The sequence below is a fragment of the Boleophthalmus pectinirostris genome, unplaced genomic scaffold (assembly GCF_026225935.1).
Source record: "Boleophthalmus pectinirostris isolate CB_2022bp ecotype Guang Dong unplaced genomic scaffold, ASM2622593v1 HiC_scaffold_14, whole genome shotgun sequence".
NCBI lineage: Eukaryota > Metazoa > Chordata > Actinopteri > Gobiiformes > Gobiidae > Boleophthalmus > Boleophthalmus pectinirostris.
The window spans coordinates 11,181,197-11,197,676 of record NW_026571047.1 but is presented as its reverse complement, the minus strand read 5'-3'; the positions used below and the strand labels follow the sequence as shown (position 1 = coordinate 11,197,676).

Below are 16,480 nucleotides of genomic sequence, written 5' to 3'. Positions count from 1 at the left end.
ATCCTGTACACACTTAACTTGCTGTTTCATCATGAGATGTTTCCATACATGCCACTGAAGTTACACAGTGCAATTATTTTGTTCTACTTTTCTTTAAACTAACCTGCAAATCATCCTACGTGTGTACTTTTGTTGGCATTAACGTGCTGGTATGGTATTATCCTGTCACAATTAACTACACGATTACATAAAGCATAAACCTGATCAGCCACTTCTGGTGCCAAAAGTCACACATGGTAAAAGTGATTATGGTTTCATTTTGAGTAAAATAAAACAGGAAATAGTAGATGGATGGCTGGATATGTAGAGGAAACATTTTTGATAAAGTACAGGTAATTACAAATGCTGATAGCAATCTGAGAGTTAAAAGGAACAGTGTGTAGCATGTGCAGTAACTGTTCTAAAAAAAGAAATACTACAATCACAGCTGAATCTGGGTTACCAGTGGCTTAACCTGCAGACAGAGACACGTGCAGGATTTTCCTCATTCTCAGCTTACAGACAGGACATCCTCACATGAATGCTCAGAACCTGCAGAATTCATTCACAGAGGCTGATTCACGATTGGCCCCAAAGGCAGGAGTGGATTCAGATCAGAGTCATTTTTTTCATGTGATCTGCTAGTTTCACACATACACATTGCAAGCTATCTTTCACAAAATGATTACTTGTGATTGTCTTTCCTTATTCATCCTCTCCTGTGATCAAATTTGTACCAAAAGTAATCCTAACCAGTAATGGCCCCACTGAGTCATACATTGATGCAATACGTCAAAATAAAAAAGTATTGCCTACAGTTATACTAATGAAACATGATGAACTGGCCAGACTCCTGAATACCCGAGTGTCTAATGTACTCTAAATAAATAGTGAATCAGTGCTGCCCCCTACTGCTCTTACCATATTCATTCATCATTTGATCAAAACATGCAGCAATGTCCTAAAAGATGTGTGTGTGCATGTGGCTCCAAGTACACATGGCAGGTTAGACTACTCATTTCATTAAAGCATATGGTAAATGGTAAATGGTCACATTTTTCTATAGCGCTTTTCCACCTTCAAGGCACTCAAAGCGCTTTACAACAAGGAACCACTCACCCATTCACACACACATTCACACACCAGTGTACGCAGACACTGTGGGCAAGGTGGGTTAAGTGTCTTGCCCAAGGACACAACGGCAGCATTCATCTGTGGGAGCTGGAATCACACCAGCCAACCTGTGGGTCAGTGGATCTGACCGCTCAACCTGAGATGTTTATGTTGAGAGCTGGATAGCATAGAGCATAGTTAACATCATTATATTTAAGATTTGAAGTTATATTTAAGTTTTTTTTTTCTATTTTTTGGTGAATTTTATAATTTTATTTAGATTTTTGACAAATGCCAAATACAAGCTGTGTATAAATGACACAATAGTTATGACTAGAGTCTAGACTACATGACAACACCTCTGTTTTATCTGACAGAATAAAAAATGTGTTTCTCTTTGCATCTTTGTTCCTACATTTTGGATGGAATTTTCAGTGTTGATGGAAAGGTAGCGTTATTTGTTTTGGAATTCAGTGCTATTTCCTGTATTTTTGTTGCCTGGAAAAATAGACAGAGGATATCTCTCTGTATTTGTATGAGTCTGGATTTTTCCAGGCAAGTGTTTTTGCACTTTTTTCTCAACTTTTTTCAATGCAAACTTTCAATTAAAGGGCCCATATTACAATATTTTCTGATCTGATGCAGTAATAGTGTGCTTGGTGAACAACTAGAAAACATAATGTGTATAATGAACACTGTAGTAGCTCTACAATGTGCAAATATCATGCCAAGATAAGATTATAACCTGTTATCTTTGTAAGTGCTAAATAATTGCCTGTGTGGTACCTGTGGTAAATATATTACCACATATTATTGTATTGTATTGTATTTTTATAATATTATTTATTTATTATCATTTCACATCACTTAAAATCCTATATTCCCCAAAATGGATTGTTGTGAGCTTTAAGCAAAGTTATAATGTTGTTTCCTCATCAAAAACCTACCTGAACTTGTGTTTTGTTTCATTCACACATTTTTAACACATAAATCCTCCATATTTAATTCATAAATGGTAAAAGGTAGCTGTTAGAAGAGAAAACTACCACTACATGACATCACAAGGGAGAACAAAGCCTTTGGAGCTTTGGAGACGTGGACTGACCAAGATTACTCAAACATGCGTGAATGAAACAAAATACAATTCCGGGTATGTTTTTGAGAAAGCAACAACATTATAACGTGGCTCAAAGCTCAGAACAATCTGGTAAATATGTGGTAATATATTTACCACAGATACCAGTATTTACTAAAGGCAAATATTTGGCAACTACAGAGCTTACAGGTTACAGTAATTTTATTCACACATGATGTTTGCACACTGTGGAGCTACTGCAGTGCTCATTATACACATTATATTTTCTTAATGTTCACTGTTCACTATTACTACATCAGTAACCCCATAACTATGTGCTTTAATGCCATTCACTGTGGAGGCAAATTAGCATCTCATAAGAGTTTGGGAAACAGACCCAGGGCAAATCTAATGAAGCATGGTGTGAGGAAGAGGGCAGCATCATCTTCAATACTCCCACACAGACTCACTCCTATGCCACATCACATCTCATCTACCGCTATGTCATACTAACCATGACTTAATCCTCATTTACCATCACTTTCATTGATGTTTTGATTGATATAGTGGTTTGAGTATATATATATTTTACCTTAGCCTTGATTTAAGTTAAAGGGATGTCAAAAATTAAAGTCACTCCCCCCTTCACAACACTATTGCATTACAATCTGTATGCACTCTGCTCATGATACCACTTGTATATTTATGAAGAATTGTTGTGTGGGAGCAAGGGTAACATAGGCTTGAAGACGGAGCATTGGACAAATTTTACAGCTAACCATAAGGAGGGTTCAGACAGGACCCAGGAGAGATTGCTAAATTACTCAAACATGCGTGGATGACATATAAAACCACTTCAGGCATGTTTTGATGATGGAATAATGTTATAACGATTTTGCATAATACCCCCTCTTTAAAACAGACGTTAGCTGGCCCCAGTTATCACTGTTTACACTCTGCTGGACCTGCATTTCAAAATCAGCAAATTGAGAGCTAAGATGATAACAGAGGTAGTTTATTTTGCAGACCAAATTTGCATAATATAGGCCCTTTAAGGTATACTACAAAACTTTTCTGGTGGAGGGTCTGCCATGGGTTTTATGGAAATGTTGTTGCTTAGCCTAGAATGTTCTAGATGCATTATACAATGGAGACAAATGAAGACTAGTAGGAAGGCTAGTAGTCCAAGTTATAGGTCAGATCTGTGGAGAGGCGAGCCCACTCACAGTACAAATGCATGTATTTGAGCATTAAAAACCCTTGTAATTTACTAAATGCAATCAAAACAATAACACCTCCATGGAGACAAGCAAGGGGCTGAGCTCTCACCTGAAAAATTTGGAGCTTTAATACCAGATGCCCCTCTGTTTAATGATATGTAATAATTTGTAAGTTTCTTCAATTTAAGTTTAATATTTTTCTTTCACATAAAATTACATTGACTTACATATAAACAATAGCACCCTTCTATGCACGTAATCTCTTTTCTTTCTTGTAAACATTTGAAAAGGTACCACTTGTAGCATATTTAAAGTGTAAGAAAACTATCAGCTAAAAGGCTACAGCGCGTAATGTCCACACTGCTGGTTCAGACATTGACAAAAGAATAGATTTCCTGCTTGTATTCAGTCAATATGCACTGATTGCAGACACCGCGGTTATCTTGACTGTCTGGACTTGCATTGATGATTAACACAGGCACTAGTCTGTCTGGTCTCCACACATCTCCATGGGGGTCTTCTGGGTGGGCTCTGTGCAGGAGCTTTGAGGCTGCTCCAGGCCACAGTGCATCAGGGGCACGCAGATGTCGTCCATGTTAGGGAACACAAACACCTTCTGGAAAATAAAGTGAAATGAATGAATCTGGTTATTTCCCACGCTGCAAAAACTTTATATAGATTTAAGTAGTTTTCATTAGGTTAGATGTCATTGTTTATTTGCCTAGTGCCTCTGCTCAATTTAATTTCTCTCTAGCGACTAGGTCAGGAATCAGAATACACTAGACAGCTTGCAAGAATCCCGGAAGTTGTAAACCGCGCACCGGCCAATCACCGAAGAGCTGTGAAGCCTTGACTGAGTCCCTTTTTGTGGTACAGCACAACAGTAAACAAAGCAGTCGAGATGGACGTAGATGAAGCCATACATTCTGTTTTGGCAACGATTCCCAAGATCGAGGATTTAAAGCTGGACCAAAGAAAATGGTTGGTAAATTCTATCAAGGGGAAAGATCTTATTGCCCTTCTTCCTACGGGATTTGGGAAAAGCTTAATATACCAGTTAGCCCCGTTAGCAGCGCATTACATACGTCATGACCAAATAGCAGCGACTGGTTAAATAAAAAAAGTACTGCGAATCTGGTTTTCATGAAGTGAAACCGGCTGATGAATCAGGCAACAATATTTCACAAGTCACAAGAAAATGAAATAAGAAAATAAATATGCCAATGGGGTAAGTAAGCTCTAACCCTATTTTAAATATGAAACAGTGTATTGAAACCAGTCAGAAACATTCTGAAATAAGTGAAATTATTTTAGCCCTTCATGTAAATAGGTTGACTATGTAATATTTCTGGTGGAGAATGCAGCAAAAGCTTCTATTCCTTGGAGATGTTATTACTTTGACATTGTATGGCATTAAATTTATCATCCTGGAGACAAGCAGGTGGCAGCAATAAAATATCTCATAACTGAATAAAAAGCAAGATAAAACATTCCAGGCAAAGTAATAACATCTCCATGGAAGCAAGCAAGGGGTATTTCTACAACCAGAAAAGTTACATTGTGCACCATTAACTGGTCAAAATGTTGGAAATTAAGCAACATGTACTGAATTCAGGTCATTTAAACGAATCGGATGTGAACTGCCTTATACCCCCTAAGCAGTAGATCTGTCCTATATTCACCTGAAACTCTTCTTGTAGTTTCTTTTCGATCCACTCTATCACATGGCAGAAAGTCACCTCCCGCTCACCCAGTTTAGGACGTACATGGAGATCCAGCTTGGGTGGAGAGCAGAAGCTGTACCTAAATTCATACATTCATACACTCAGTCTGTGTCATATACTGTATACATTTGACAGTGAGACAGATGTAATGTACCATATTCGGTCAGTAGGGGGCGGTGGTATGTTGATGACCAGTGCCCCTGACAGCTCCTGGACCTCCACAGTGAGTAGCAGAGGCGTGTTGGACATCTCCTCAAACTTCTTCTTGATAAACTCATTTTCCGCCGCCTTCTGGAAATACTTGGACTTGGCGATTTTGTCTACAAATCTCAAAATCTTCCTCCCGGTCTTCCCGCCCCCCGCACTGTGAAAACAGATTAGATACTGACGTACTAAAGATATAAAAAGACGACTATTGAGTCCAATATAAATAAAGCTGGCGCCATCTGGAGTGTGAAGGCGGCACTGTTTACTTGTTCTGCTTTGGGCATCACCATAGGAGGGAGAAGTCATGTGTTCTATAATAACATTAAGCTCAGATGACTCAGCGACTGAATTTAACCAAGCAACAAAGTAATCAGTTTAATCCAAAGAATATGTAAGCACTCCAAATGGCAAATTGAAACTATGAATACGCACATTAAAAGGTAAATACAAAATTAACAGAATAACTATACAGAAAGCTGTCCTTAACTTGAGACATTTCTGGTGCTTACCCTTCATTTGTCGTAGTGGAGGATCCCTTGTCTCCCACAGGCCCCTGAGGCTCAGAAAGAAGCAACTCCTCTTCATCTGATGATCCAGCGCTGGAGGACTCCTCGTCACTGTCAGCTAACACACTGAGGACTGGCCTGCACCTGGGCACAACAACAATATCCATTCCTAAGTATAAAATAATCACACAAATTTACTCTACGTTACCCATAATCCTCACAAAGCCCCACCATTATTCCCAATTGCGAACATGATGCTCTTGAACGTGAGGTAGTTATGAAAACTTTCTCAAGGTTTTATAATAGGATTGTAACAATAACCATGACCCAGTCTCTATGATGGACTGCAAAAGGAGCCCCCATAGTGTCTCATTAATTTTACCCATAGACTTATTTTTTATCTATCTATCCATCTATCTATCTATCTATCTATCTATCTATCTATCTATCTATATCTCTCGCGCTCAATGCGATACAAAACAAAAGAGACATGACCCGACCTCCTCTCAGGGAAGCAGACACACACACGCATGCACACTGTGCCCAAGTGTCTCCTATATATATATATATGTGTGTATATATGTATAAAAGTTTGAAAACTTGCTCCGGGTTACCGGTAATCAGTTATGTGGTAATTAATAACCACAAGACTAAAATTTTATTTCAAATCGGTTTCTGAAACTTTATAAACTGCCCATTTATTTAAAATATTCACTTGTATTTTAAATGTGCCTTTTGGACTTCAAACAAGCAGACAGATACATAATAATGAAGAATGATTCTATTAGCAAAATTGAAAAAATCTAAACAAAAAACTCCAACCAGCAAAGTCATTAAAAAAAAAAAAAAAAAAAAAAAAAAGATAAAAAAAACCCTCTCCTATTAGTTTACATTTGAGTTTTTTAGTAGAAATTTACAGTCAGAACATGGCTGCTGAAACTGGCCGTCTGATTCCTGTCGTTTTATTTATGCAGCATCTTTGCTTGCAGGGATGAGCAAAATAATGATTTGACCAAATAACATTCAAGTTTTGAAATCTTTTACATGTAAAAAAAAAAAAAAGATTTGCAGTTATTTGTAAACTAACCGTGGTGTTTTTGTATCCGGTGTGAACTCTACTTCTTGACCACCTTCTTTTCCCAGTTTGGACAGGTTAAACTTGGTCTGAAGGGTCATCTGTAACCCACCATTGTAAACAAGCTGCAACTCCAACCACAGCCCTGCAAGACAACACATTAAATCAAAATAAAATTAAATAAAAAATCACCATTTACACATAGGCCGATTAAAAACATTCATTGTGATTAATGCATGTCAAAATGATGCATGTATGATCTGATGTACATCAAGCTGTGAAATGTGGGACAGGATAATCGCTGGAGGACAATTGTGTAACCATAAACTATACACACATGAAGAGGGATCGACAAGAACAACCGTACAAGCATAAGGTCAGCCACATGCTAACATGTTAAATCCCCCGGTCATCAGATCCTGATTTTAAACATGCCAATATGCTGTAGATATGACAGGCCAGGGTTAAATAACTGTGTGATGTAGATTACAGCTCTTTAACAATGTCTGGACCAAGACTGGGTATGCATTGCTGTAATAATCACAACAGCAACAGGTCTGCACATGGCTCCGTCTATAAATGTGCAGAGGATTCAACTGCTTTTCATGTCCTATTTTTATACCACATGTAATAGGGTTTATTGTTTTTTGCATTAACAACTTTGCACATTGGCGCTAGGGCACAACCCAAGCTTTGTCTCTAGGGTTCAACAATATACCAACTCAAAGGTAGAGCTGGACAACACACTTGATTTCCAATTGGTGGGTTAGGATTCAGGTTTAATACTCACTATTATTTGTGTCAAATTAACATGCTCTGCCTATTACACCTAGTGCAAGTATTCCAGAGTCTTTTGAAGTAATGCATACTGTCACACTAGCCTCGGAGCACTGTAGGCGTGGGTCAGGGGGAGGTGCGGATCTGAAGAAGGAATCCCTAAGAACTACTCTACACTACTTTATGGACACATATGTCCCCTCATTAAGGTGATGTTGCCATGTGAAAATGTTTCACATCGGTGAAATGAATGTCTGGCAGCCAACAACAGTATAGGCTAACGTGAGATTTCAAACACCCTCTGGGTGGTGTAAAAAAAAATTTAAAAAAACACCCTCTGGGTGGTGATTCAACCCTCAATCTACTTAATGTTCATTGATATTTAGATAACTGGCACCAAATTATTACTGTACAAAATACATTGCACCCACCTCGAGGGTTGATCTCAGGTTTGGAGGTTGCTGTGATAAGAGGCATAGACGTGCCCAGATCCATCTCTGTGACAGTCAATTCATTCATGAAATAAGGCAACTGTAAAACACGTTACAAACACAATGCAATACACAAGGTTAAAATGACATTGTTCTTAACATTCCAGGTAACATACAAAGCTTTTATACACACTCTGATAGTGCTGAGCTTCTTCTGGATCTTGGTGGAAACCATGTCAGCGTAGTACTTCTCTCGCAGGAAGTCCCAGAAGATTCTACCAATCAGAGCATTTATCCATGCAGTTTGGCCTTTCTCAGGGTGCTCTGCTACATCACAGGTACACTGCACAAGAGGACAGAGAATAGAAAATTGACCAATCCTTGGTAATATGTAAAATGTGGAATTTTCCATACAAAATGTGGGTGGAATGTAGATCATTTCTGTCTGACTGCACTTACATGTCCTCTGACTGCGGTAGGGCTTTCTGTGGTGCTGCTGGCTCCAGGGCTCCAGAGTGGCGTTAGCTCGACAGCGCACAGGAGCTGGCTCATGTAGCTGTGGTAGTCGAGTGCTGGCTGGGTCCTGGTGCTGCTGTGAAGGACTGGAGCCTGGGCACAGGAGGTGGAGGGTTCATCTTCACTGCCCACTCTGCTAGAGCCCCTACTGCTCACAAGTGTATGGAGAGGTGCATGGACATCACCTGGATAAGACAAAACTGTGTCATTCAGAAAATCAGAGACAGACAAGCAACTAATGAGAGCTGAGAGAGAAAGTTAGAAATGAACTGTTCTGTAGAGGGAATAGTTTAGTCAGTGTACACATAACACTATACATATTATATAATGTACAAAAACTGGTATTCTAAGGTCATACTACAAAAATAAGAAAAACAAAATCATATGTGAAGGAGCGGTGCAAGAAACAAAAATAATGTCAGAAAAATACTCAGAAAACAGTGTATCGAAATCACCTTTAATCATCTTTTAATAGTAGAGTTGATCATGTATAATGAAAGCATGCACCACAGCTACGTATTAATATTTGTTTTGTGTATTTATGTATGTATTCTGACTCATATTACTTAGACTAGGATAAAGTATTATAATATGTCTAGGCGTATTACAATATGTCTAATAATGACTGCTTGTAAACATGGTGTGTACTACTATGCAGATACTATTGCATGGAGATGATGAGAGCAAAGGTGATGTTTTTCTCAGAACCCATGCACCACTATCAGACCAGTGTTTCCACTCAAAAGGGATTGAAATGCCAAGAATTGGAGCATGTAATCCATAATCCACACATAAGTATCATGTGTGGAGCGCCTTCTCTAGTAGCCTTCTCTTGTCTAATGCATTCACTTGCCACATACCCGATCTGCCCACGCATCTGTCGACCTCCCTCTCCCCGTGCTCTTCCTCTGACGCCAGCAGAAAATGCCTGTACCACTCCTCCTTTTCTCTCCCTGTGCGTCCAAACAGGTAGAGAGTGGAGGGGTTGGGAGAGCGTGGTAGTTCAGCGCTGTCCTCCTCTGACCCGCCCTCTGTCTCTAGGTAGCTGCTTCCTTCACACAGCTGCAGACACAGGGGGTACTTAGGGTTCCATTGTCGTTTCTGGGCCAGTACAGAGGGAAGCAGGGAAACCTTTATGGGAGAAAAGCATGTTTTGTATTGTCAGAACTAACAGATGGTGTGACCCAGTAGAGAATCACAAAAACATTTTTTTTAAAGTTACACTTATCAAATGGGCTACTGGTCTGAAAAAATAGGATGGCATTATCTGGATTGCCATCATGGCCAAAATAATTGCAATTAATGATTATATCTATTTTAATCACATTAGGTTTGTGAAGCTATAGTTTTGTATCATTCTTTTGTATATTTATGGAGAATTGTCGTGTTGGAGCATGGATGACGTAGGCTTGTGGGCGAAGCATTGGACAAATCTTACAGCTAACCATAAGGAGGGTTTGGATAGGGCAAGATCGCTAAATCACTCAAACAATTGCGTAATGTGGCCTGGAATGTTACACTTGACCTCCATTAACATAAACAAGTGGTGCCACCAGACTCAGTTACAGATCAGATCTATGGAGAGGCAACCCTGCTGACAGTGAGAATGTATGTTTTTCAAGGTATTTTTGAACCATAAAAACACCTGTAACTGACTAAATGCAAGATCGATTAGGTTTAATGCCATACTGTGGAACATTCTAGAAAACGCAAAAACATTTCTACGGAAACAAGCAGGTGGCAAAACCCTACAAGGAAAGTTCCACAATGTAGATTTAAGCTATAAATAAACTGCACAGTGATTCTTTTTGCGCTTACTCTGGTGAACTTGCTCCTGATTGCCTTGCTGAGCTGTGAGACTGGACATAAATGGTCTGTTTTGTTCTTACCTTGCAGTTTGTGAGCTGAAAGCAGCGTGTATTCACAAAGGCGGCATGGGGCAGCCTTTCACTGTACGTGGCCCGGCGGGTGATGTTGTTTCGGGGGCAGTGCAGGCGCAAACAGGAGCCCTCCAGAGTGGCAAACACAGAGTGGGACTGAGAAGTGTGGTAGGTCTCTGGGTCGTAATCACACACCTCATTCATCCAGCCCTGCAGGGAAACAACAGACCAAGTATGAATCTACACTGGGCCGGGAATGCAGGCATTTGGTACAGTGATGGAAATGAGGGACTATGCAATCAAGTAAACATTCTATCAAGTAACAAATCACAGTAGAATGTCTTCTGTAAGAAAACAGAATTAAAAAAAAAATCATAAAATGCTGCTATTGTACTTACTAAGCACAGAATAACAAAATACTGACCAATATAAATAGGGATAGGGTTAGGGATAGAGGCTAATGGGCATCACAACATTCTATATAGGCCTATAATATTTAATAAAGATGGGGAACAGCTAAAATTAATATTGAAATGCTGAATTTTGTTGCAAGGTCTTGGATCTAGTCATTAATAGAAATCAGGTTAAACACAAGATGAATTACCTTTTGGATATTTGTTGGCAAAGTACAATGTAATAATCAATAAGGAAAACTATTCTCTGGTCTCTTATCTGAAAGTACATCACATTCTAGATTCTGAGAACCACTTATACTTTTTCTTTTGGCTAATCTCTGTATTCAGTTGGTGGTTTGGGAATGTATGGGTTCTAAAGCCAAATGCCTGCCCTAGTGAGTGTAAACAAGGTGACATGATAAGGTGAGTGAAGTGATACTACTATTGCTACACTCATTGTAAGTGCTCACTATACTACCAGCAGTCAGCCCAAAATTGTGAAGAAATTAGTGATCACAGCACTTGCCACCTAATGTGAGTAAGGATAACCAATGGGTTTTAAATGACAACATTCTTTGCTATGGGCCTATATTTAATACAAATACAGTAGTCACTAGTCAACAGAATAGAAATTATCAGGTTCTACATTTTAGGTATTTTAGCTATTTCTTATGAGAACACCATGTAAACAATGTAAAAGTCTGTTTCTTACCCCCATCTGGGATTATGACAGCATTGCATTCTAGATTCTGAAAACCACCAATAATTAATTTATAGTATTCTGAGGCTGATGTGAGGTTTGTGTTATCCAAAGTTATTATTTACTTCTACTAACTTTGTCCAACTCACTTCCAGTAAGCTGTGCTGGGACATAAGTCTACTCAGCCATCATAACAAGCCAATCTAGTGAATAAACAAACCCAATGAATACTGTCTAAAAGCTGTTGAGCTGCTAATTGCACTTTGGACTGTTAACTCCTAATGACCAAACAGAGGATTTTACCCATCATGCCTCTAGCCTGACAAATGACCAGTCCAGCTTCTCCTCCGCTAATTGCCTGTGGAGCTGACAGTGTGTGGTGAAAGCTGAACTCTCTGGCTGTCCTGTGTCATCCAGGAGAGAGCTGTAATTACTGCTGCTCCACCACGTTTTAATATGAGGATTTGAACTGCACGGCCTGTAGTTACTGTAGTCACTCCAAGAGGCTTAAATTTAGAGGATTTAACTTGAATTTGGAGTCTTTTTCTTTTGGAGTTTGGTGTTGGGAGATTAAAGGTAGCTGGAGATTATCAAGACTGTTTACCCTATCTTGCAATGTTAAAGATGGACGATGCAGAGTGTTGAACGCATTCATTTCCAAGATAATGATGCTATGTATGAGTTTCAACTACCTGTTTATACATGACATTTTGAAGACACTTTTGACCATTCAGAACATTTATTATTTTATTTTGAATTGTTAGTTGCTATGGCAGTGGTTAGGGTTGGGCGATATATCGATATTTTAAATATATCGAGATAGTGTGACATGAATTCTGACATATCGTATATATCGATATAATGCTTATATTAAATTTTGATTTCGCCGCTTCGCTTGTTTAGCTTCTCTCGTCGCCTCCGCCTCCCTGATTTTGTTGCTCGTGTCTCCTTCACTCCTCACTACCGCCGTGAACACCGAACGTTGGTGAAAAGCTTCAAGCACCACGAACCTTTTCCACCATTTACAGACAAAACCACCAGCAGCACATCCTCATATTCCACCGAGTCGCGTCCTTTAGCCCGAAAGAAGCTAAACGAGCTGAGCTGCATGACAAGTGCGCTGTTTATGCAAAAGAGCCATGCGCTTAAGTTTCATTTCTGTAAAATGTAAACGCACATGCGCAAAACTGCATTAAACACATTATTATTTCAAACGAGCTGATGTGGCTCTATAGTCGTTATGCCTTATATATTGTAAAGTTTATTTATGCAGAAGATTTTAATTAATAATCTGCTGCAGTGTCACTTGTACAATAGTGTTTGGAAACGTTGGGTTTGATCTGCAGTGGATTGTGGGAAACCTCAGAGCTCCTTACTGCTGGATAATAACATGGATCTGTTAAAATAAGGAACATCCTGAACGTTCCTCTGCTAAAGGAGCTCATGGTTCTGGTTCTGGTCTGGATAACAGAGTTAATGCAAAGATGAGCTTGTGTTCAGTTGTTTTATTTATGAATGAAAAGAAGAAAATATGTTTTATTAATTTTATTTTACAGTTAAATTATTATTTATGTAATTAGGGTTTTTTGTAATCTTAAATGTTCCTATATGAACTGCCAACCTCTTACACTTCAATTTTAAAAAAAAAGGACCTTGTGGAATTTGGCAGATTTGTTTTTGCAGTTTTCAGTTTTAGGGGGTTATTTTTTCTTGAACATATATCGAGATATATATCGTATATCGAGATATAGCAAAATATATCGAGATATATTTTTTGATCCATATCACCCAGCCCTAGCAGTGGTGCTAGATTTCTATCACTCTGAATCCCATGAATACTGAGATTACCTCACGAGGAGAGTTCACAAACCCACTTCAGTCCATGGACAAGTTTGCTATCCTTTTAGTATCTAATAATGAACACAACTGAAATTCAATAAAGACAGATACATTCAATGGAAGATTCCAGGAAAAGCAATAACATTTTAATTTGGTGATACACTAAAGATACATACGGAAGCTTGGATTAATTTAAAATGACATTATTAATAGCAAGACTTGTCACGGTAATTTTTGACAAGTCTTTCTACAAATTTAATTAGCAAACATGTTATGCCATGCACTACATTGCAAACCAACACCAAAAAATCCTAACGCCCAAATTAAGATATATCAAATTATTATATGCAGCATTATATTAGTTATCCCCATAATTTCTTTTCACACATTCTGAAAGGTTGTTTATAAGTATATGTGGAGACAAAGCGATAAATAAAATGTGACGATTTATTCCCTCTTATTTTTACCTTCAGGGTGTCAGACTCAGTCCTTACAGCAGCACCTGTTAGAATAGCCTCTCCGAGCATGTTGTGTACTTTTCCACGTTTATGATCACCACTATTTGACCTGGTTGTACTCAGTCTGATGAGCAAGAGTCCAATCAAGAAGCCCAATGCTACACCGAAAGCCATGCCAGAAAAGTATGGACCCAGCGGCAAAATGAAGTACCCATATGAAAGAATGCCAATGCAAAACAAACTCATGTGTGGGAGGGGCGTGCTCTTTACTGGGGGCTTGTCCGGGATATGGGGAGGAGATGAGGGCTTTTCGGTAACTGATATCTGCACCACATCGCCATCAGCAAAGACTTCTAGCTCTTCGTCTTTTTGGTGATGACGATTGTGGTGAACTGGGCATGTCTTTCGATGTTGTTTATTAAAAGGTGGCCATTCGAAAACCTGTGGAATATCGTCCGATCTTTTTGCATTCTTTCCCGGTGACTCGACAAAACTTGAATCCGTGCTACCGTCCTGTGCCATGCTTCTAGATAGGACCGCTTGTTTTTTCTGATTGTGCTTGGGACTACCTCCGCTCTCCTCGCGCATGATCTTTTGAAACATGCTACTGAGAGAATGTTCATGAACCGCTTCCGAAAACTTCCTCTTGGTGTCTTCGAGCTCCATTTTGAAGAAGCTGCCTTTCCCGCCCTCGCCACTAGGGGACAGCATGCTCGGGGATGGCGGTGCAGTGCGGGAGTCGCCATTGCTGCGGGTTTTCGGTTGGGTGAGCTGCTTCCAGAGGTGCAGGTTGAGGCGGGAGTCCGATTTTGATTGTGAGATCTCTGGTTCTGATCTGGAGATTTCTGTCGAGATGGATTTGACGAGATTTAGAAGAGGTTTCGGTCTAAGTGTGGCGCCTTCTTTGATTTCAAGTTCAGAGGAAAGAGACTTGACCAGGTTGGTAAATGGGCGGTGCGTTGGGGAGGAGGGGCCCGGGGAGAGAAAGCTCGTACCGGAGCAGTTTCCTAAAGAGCTAGGGGTTGAAGAAGATTGGGGGACGTGGCATGGTGGAGCGTGGAGCAATAGATCATCATTTACAGAAAATTGCCGTTCTCTGGTAAGAGAAATAGTTGGGTAATCCTCGTCTAGGGAAAAGATTAGCTCGCTGTCATCCAAGCTATCCCACTCCCCCTCTGTCCCCGTCAGCTGGATGACAATGCCCCGGGGGACGTGTCTCTTGGTCCCATTGGTGCTGGCCGACTTGGGAGACAGGGTGGGGGGCGTGGCGTGGGGCTCCCGGACCTTTCTTTCTCCGGACCTGCTAGGTCCACTGGCCGCCATTTGGACTTTACATCACAGGTTCAAGCCATTGAAGAGTTACTGAAAGGAAAGTGTATATACAGGTTAGATACTGTAATTTAAAGCAAATTTACAATTATGTTTTTATCTGTGAGCAACAATGAACAAAAAAGAACACATTTAAAGTAGTTGTACTCATTTTTTCATGTAATAGTCAAAAATAGTTTTGACCTGGTACATAGATTATAAAAGCTCTTAGTGCCGAAATGAGACTGCTGTGTGCTGTCTACATCTAAATTAGAGATGCACCGATACAATACAATAATGGTATTGAATATCAGAGCTGATACTCAAGAATTATATGGATCGGGTATCGGTTCGAACCAATATCATGGTTGGATCTGGTTTTGGCCTGGAATGTCTCATAATGTTGGAACCTTTCTTCATACAAAACTGTTAAGTAGTTATTTGAAGGATAAATAACAGTTACATTACACATTGGTAATAAACAGTTTTTGGGTGAAAAAAGGACATTCTCAGTCCCTACACCAGTATCGGTTAATATCAGGTATCGCAGATCCTTTAAGTCAAAGTACTGATATCAGAACTGAAAAAGGTGGCACCCCAAATCTTACTAGAAAGCGTTTTTAAACCAGAAAGTGCACTGTTAGCATGGTAGTTGTTAGCATCACCGTAATGGCAAAAGTTGTGATAAGCGATTATAAACTCCTTGCAGGTAAAAAAAATAAATAAAAAATTAGAATGCTAGTTGGATAAAAACATAAGTAAAAAACGTAAGTTTGGACCGCTGCAAAAGTTTTGATGACAGATACAGCAGCTTTAATTTTTAACTGCTTTTTAGGTCAAGCAAATTGAGTTCTTTTAAAGACACAATTATGCAACATTTTCAGTTTATAATGGTGTCCTATTCAGCTACTGGCATTATAACACAAATACTTTTTGATGATGTTGTTTTCCTGAGCATCCATTGGTGAGCTGCATGCATTTACATTTAAAAGACTGGAGATCTGAGCTTGCCTACCACCTCTCCCATAGCTGCCGTTCTACATAGTGAACCCCCTTAGATGCATGTATAAATAGAAATGCAATATTTCCCCCAAACATGGCACAAAGTGGGTTTGGTTGTTATATCGATCTATATTGTGAAACACAACTAGAAACAGATGGTAAAATTATCAATGCATGTTACCTGACAGTATGGAAATGTGTTATTAAACCTAAATGTGAATAATAGTGGTATCACAATCACAAATAGGTAGGTTCCATAGTGATACATGGGCGTA

General features: G+C 39.4%; 1 protein-coding gene across 1 annotated transcript in view; it reads right to left on the bottom strand.

Moving 5' to 3' along the window:
* Positions 1–3,633: 3,633 nt before the first annotated feature.
* Positions 3,634–16,480, bottom strand: part of tex2l (testis expressed 2, like) — a 35,520-nt gene continuing 22,673 nt past the window's right edge. The window contains exons 4-14 of the mRNA XM_020924378.2: positions 13,905–15,257; positions 10,513–10,713; positions 9,484–9,754; positions 8,567–8,808; positions 8,301–8,450; positions 8,108–8,207; positions 6,912–7,044; positions 5,828–5,968; positions 5,266–5,475; positions 5,070–5,190; positions 3,634–4,003 (exon numbers count right to left, since the gene is read on the bottom strand). Coding sequence (XP_020780037.1) covers positions 3,869–4,003; positions 5,070–5,190; positions 5,266–5,475; positions 5,828–5,968; positions 6,912–7,044; positions 8,108–8,207; positions 8,301–8,450; positions 8,567–8,808; positions 9,484–9,754; positions 10,513–10,713; positions 13,905–15,218 — 3,018 coding nt within the window. The 5' untranslated portion in view covers positions 15,219–15,257 and the 3' untranslated portion in view covers positions 3,634–3,868. The remainder of the gene's footprint in view (positions 4,004–5,069; positions 5,191–5,265; positions 5,476–5,827; positions 5,969–6,911; positions 7,045–8,107; positions 8,208–8,300; positions 8,451–8,566; positions 8,809–9,483; positions 9,755–10,512; positions 10,714–13,904; positions 15,258–16,480) is intronic.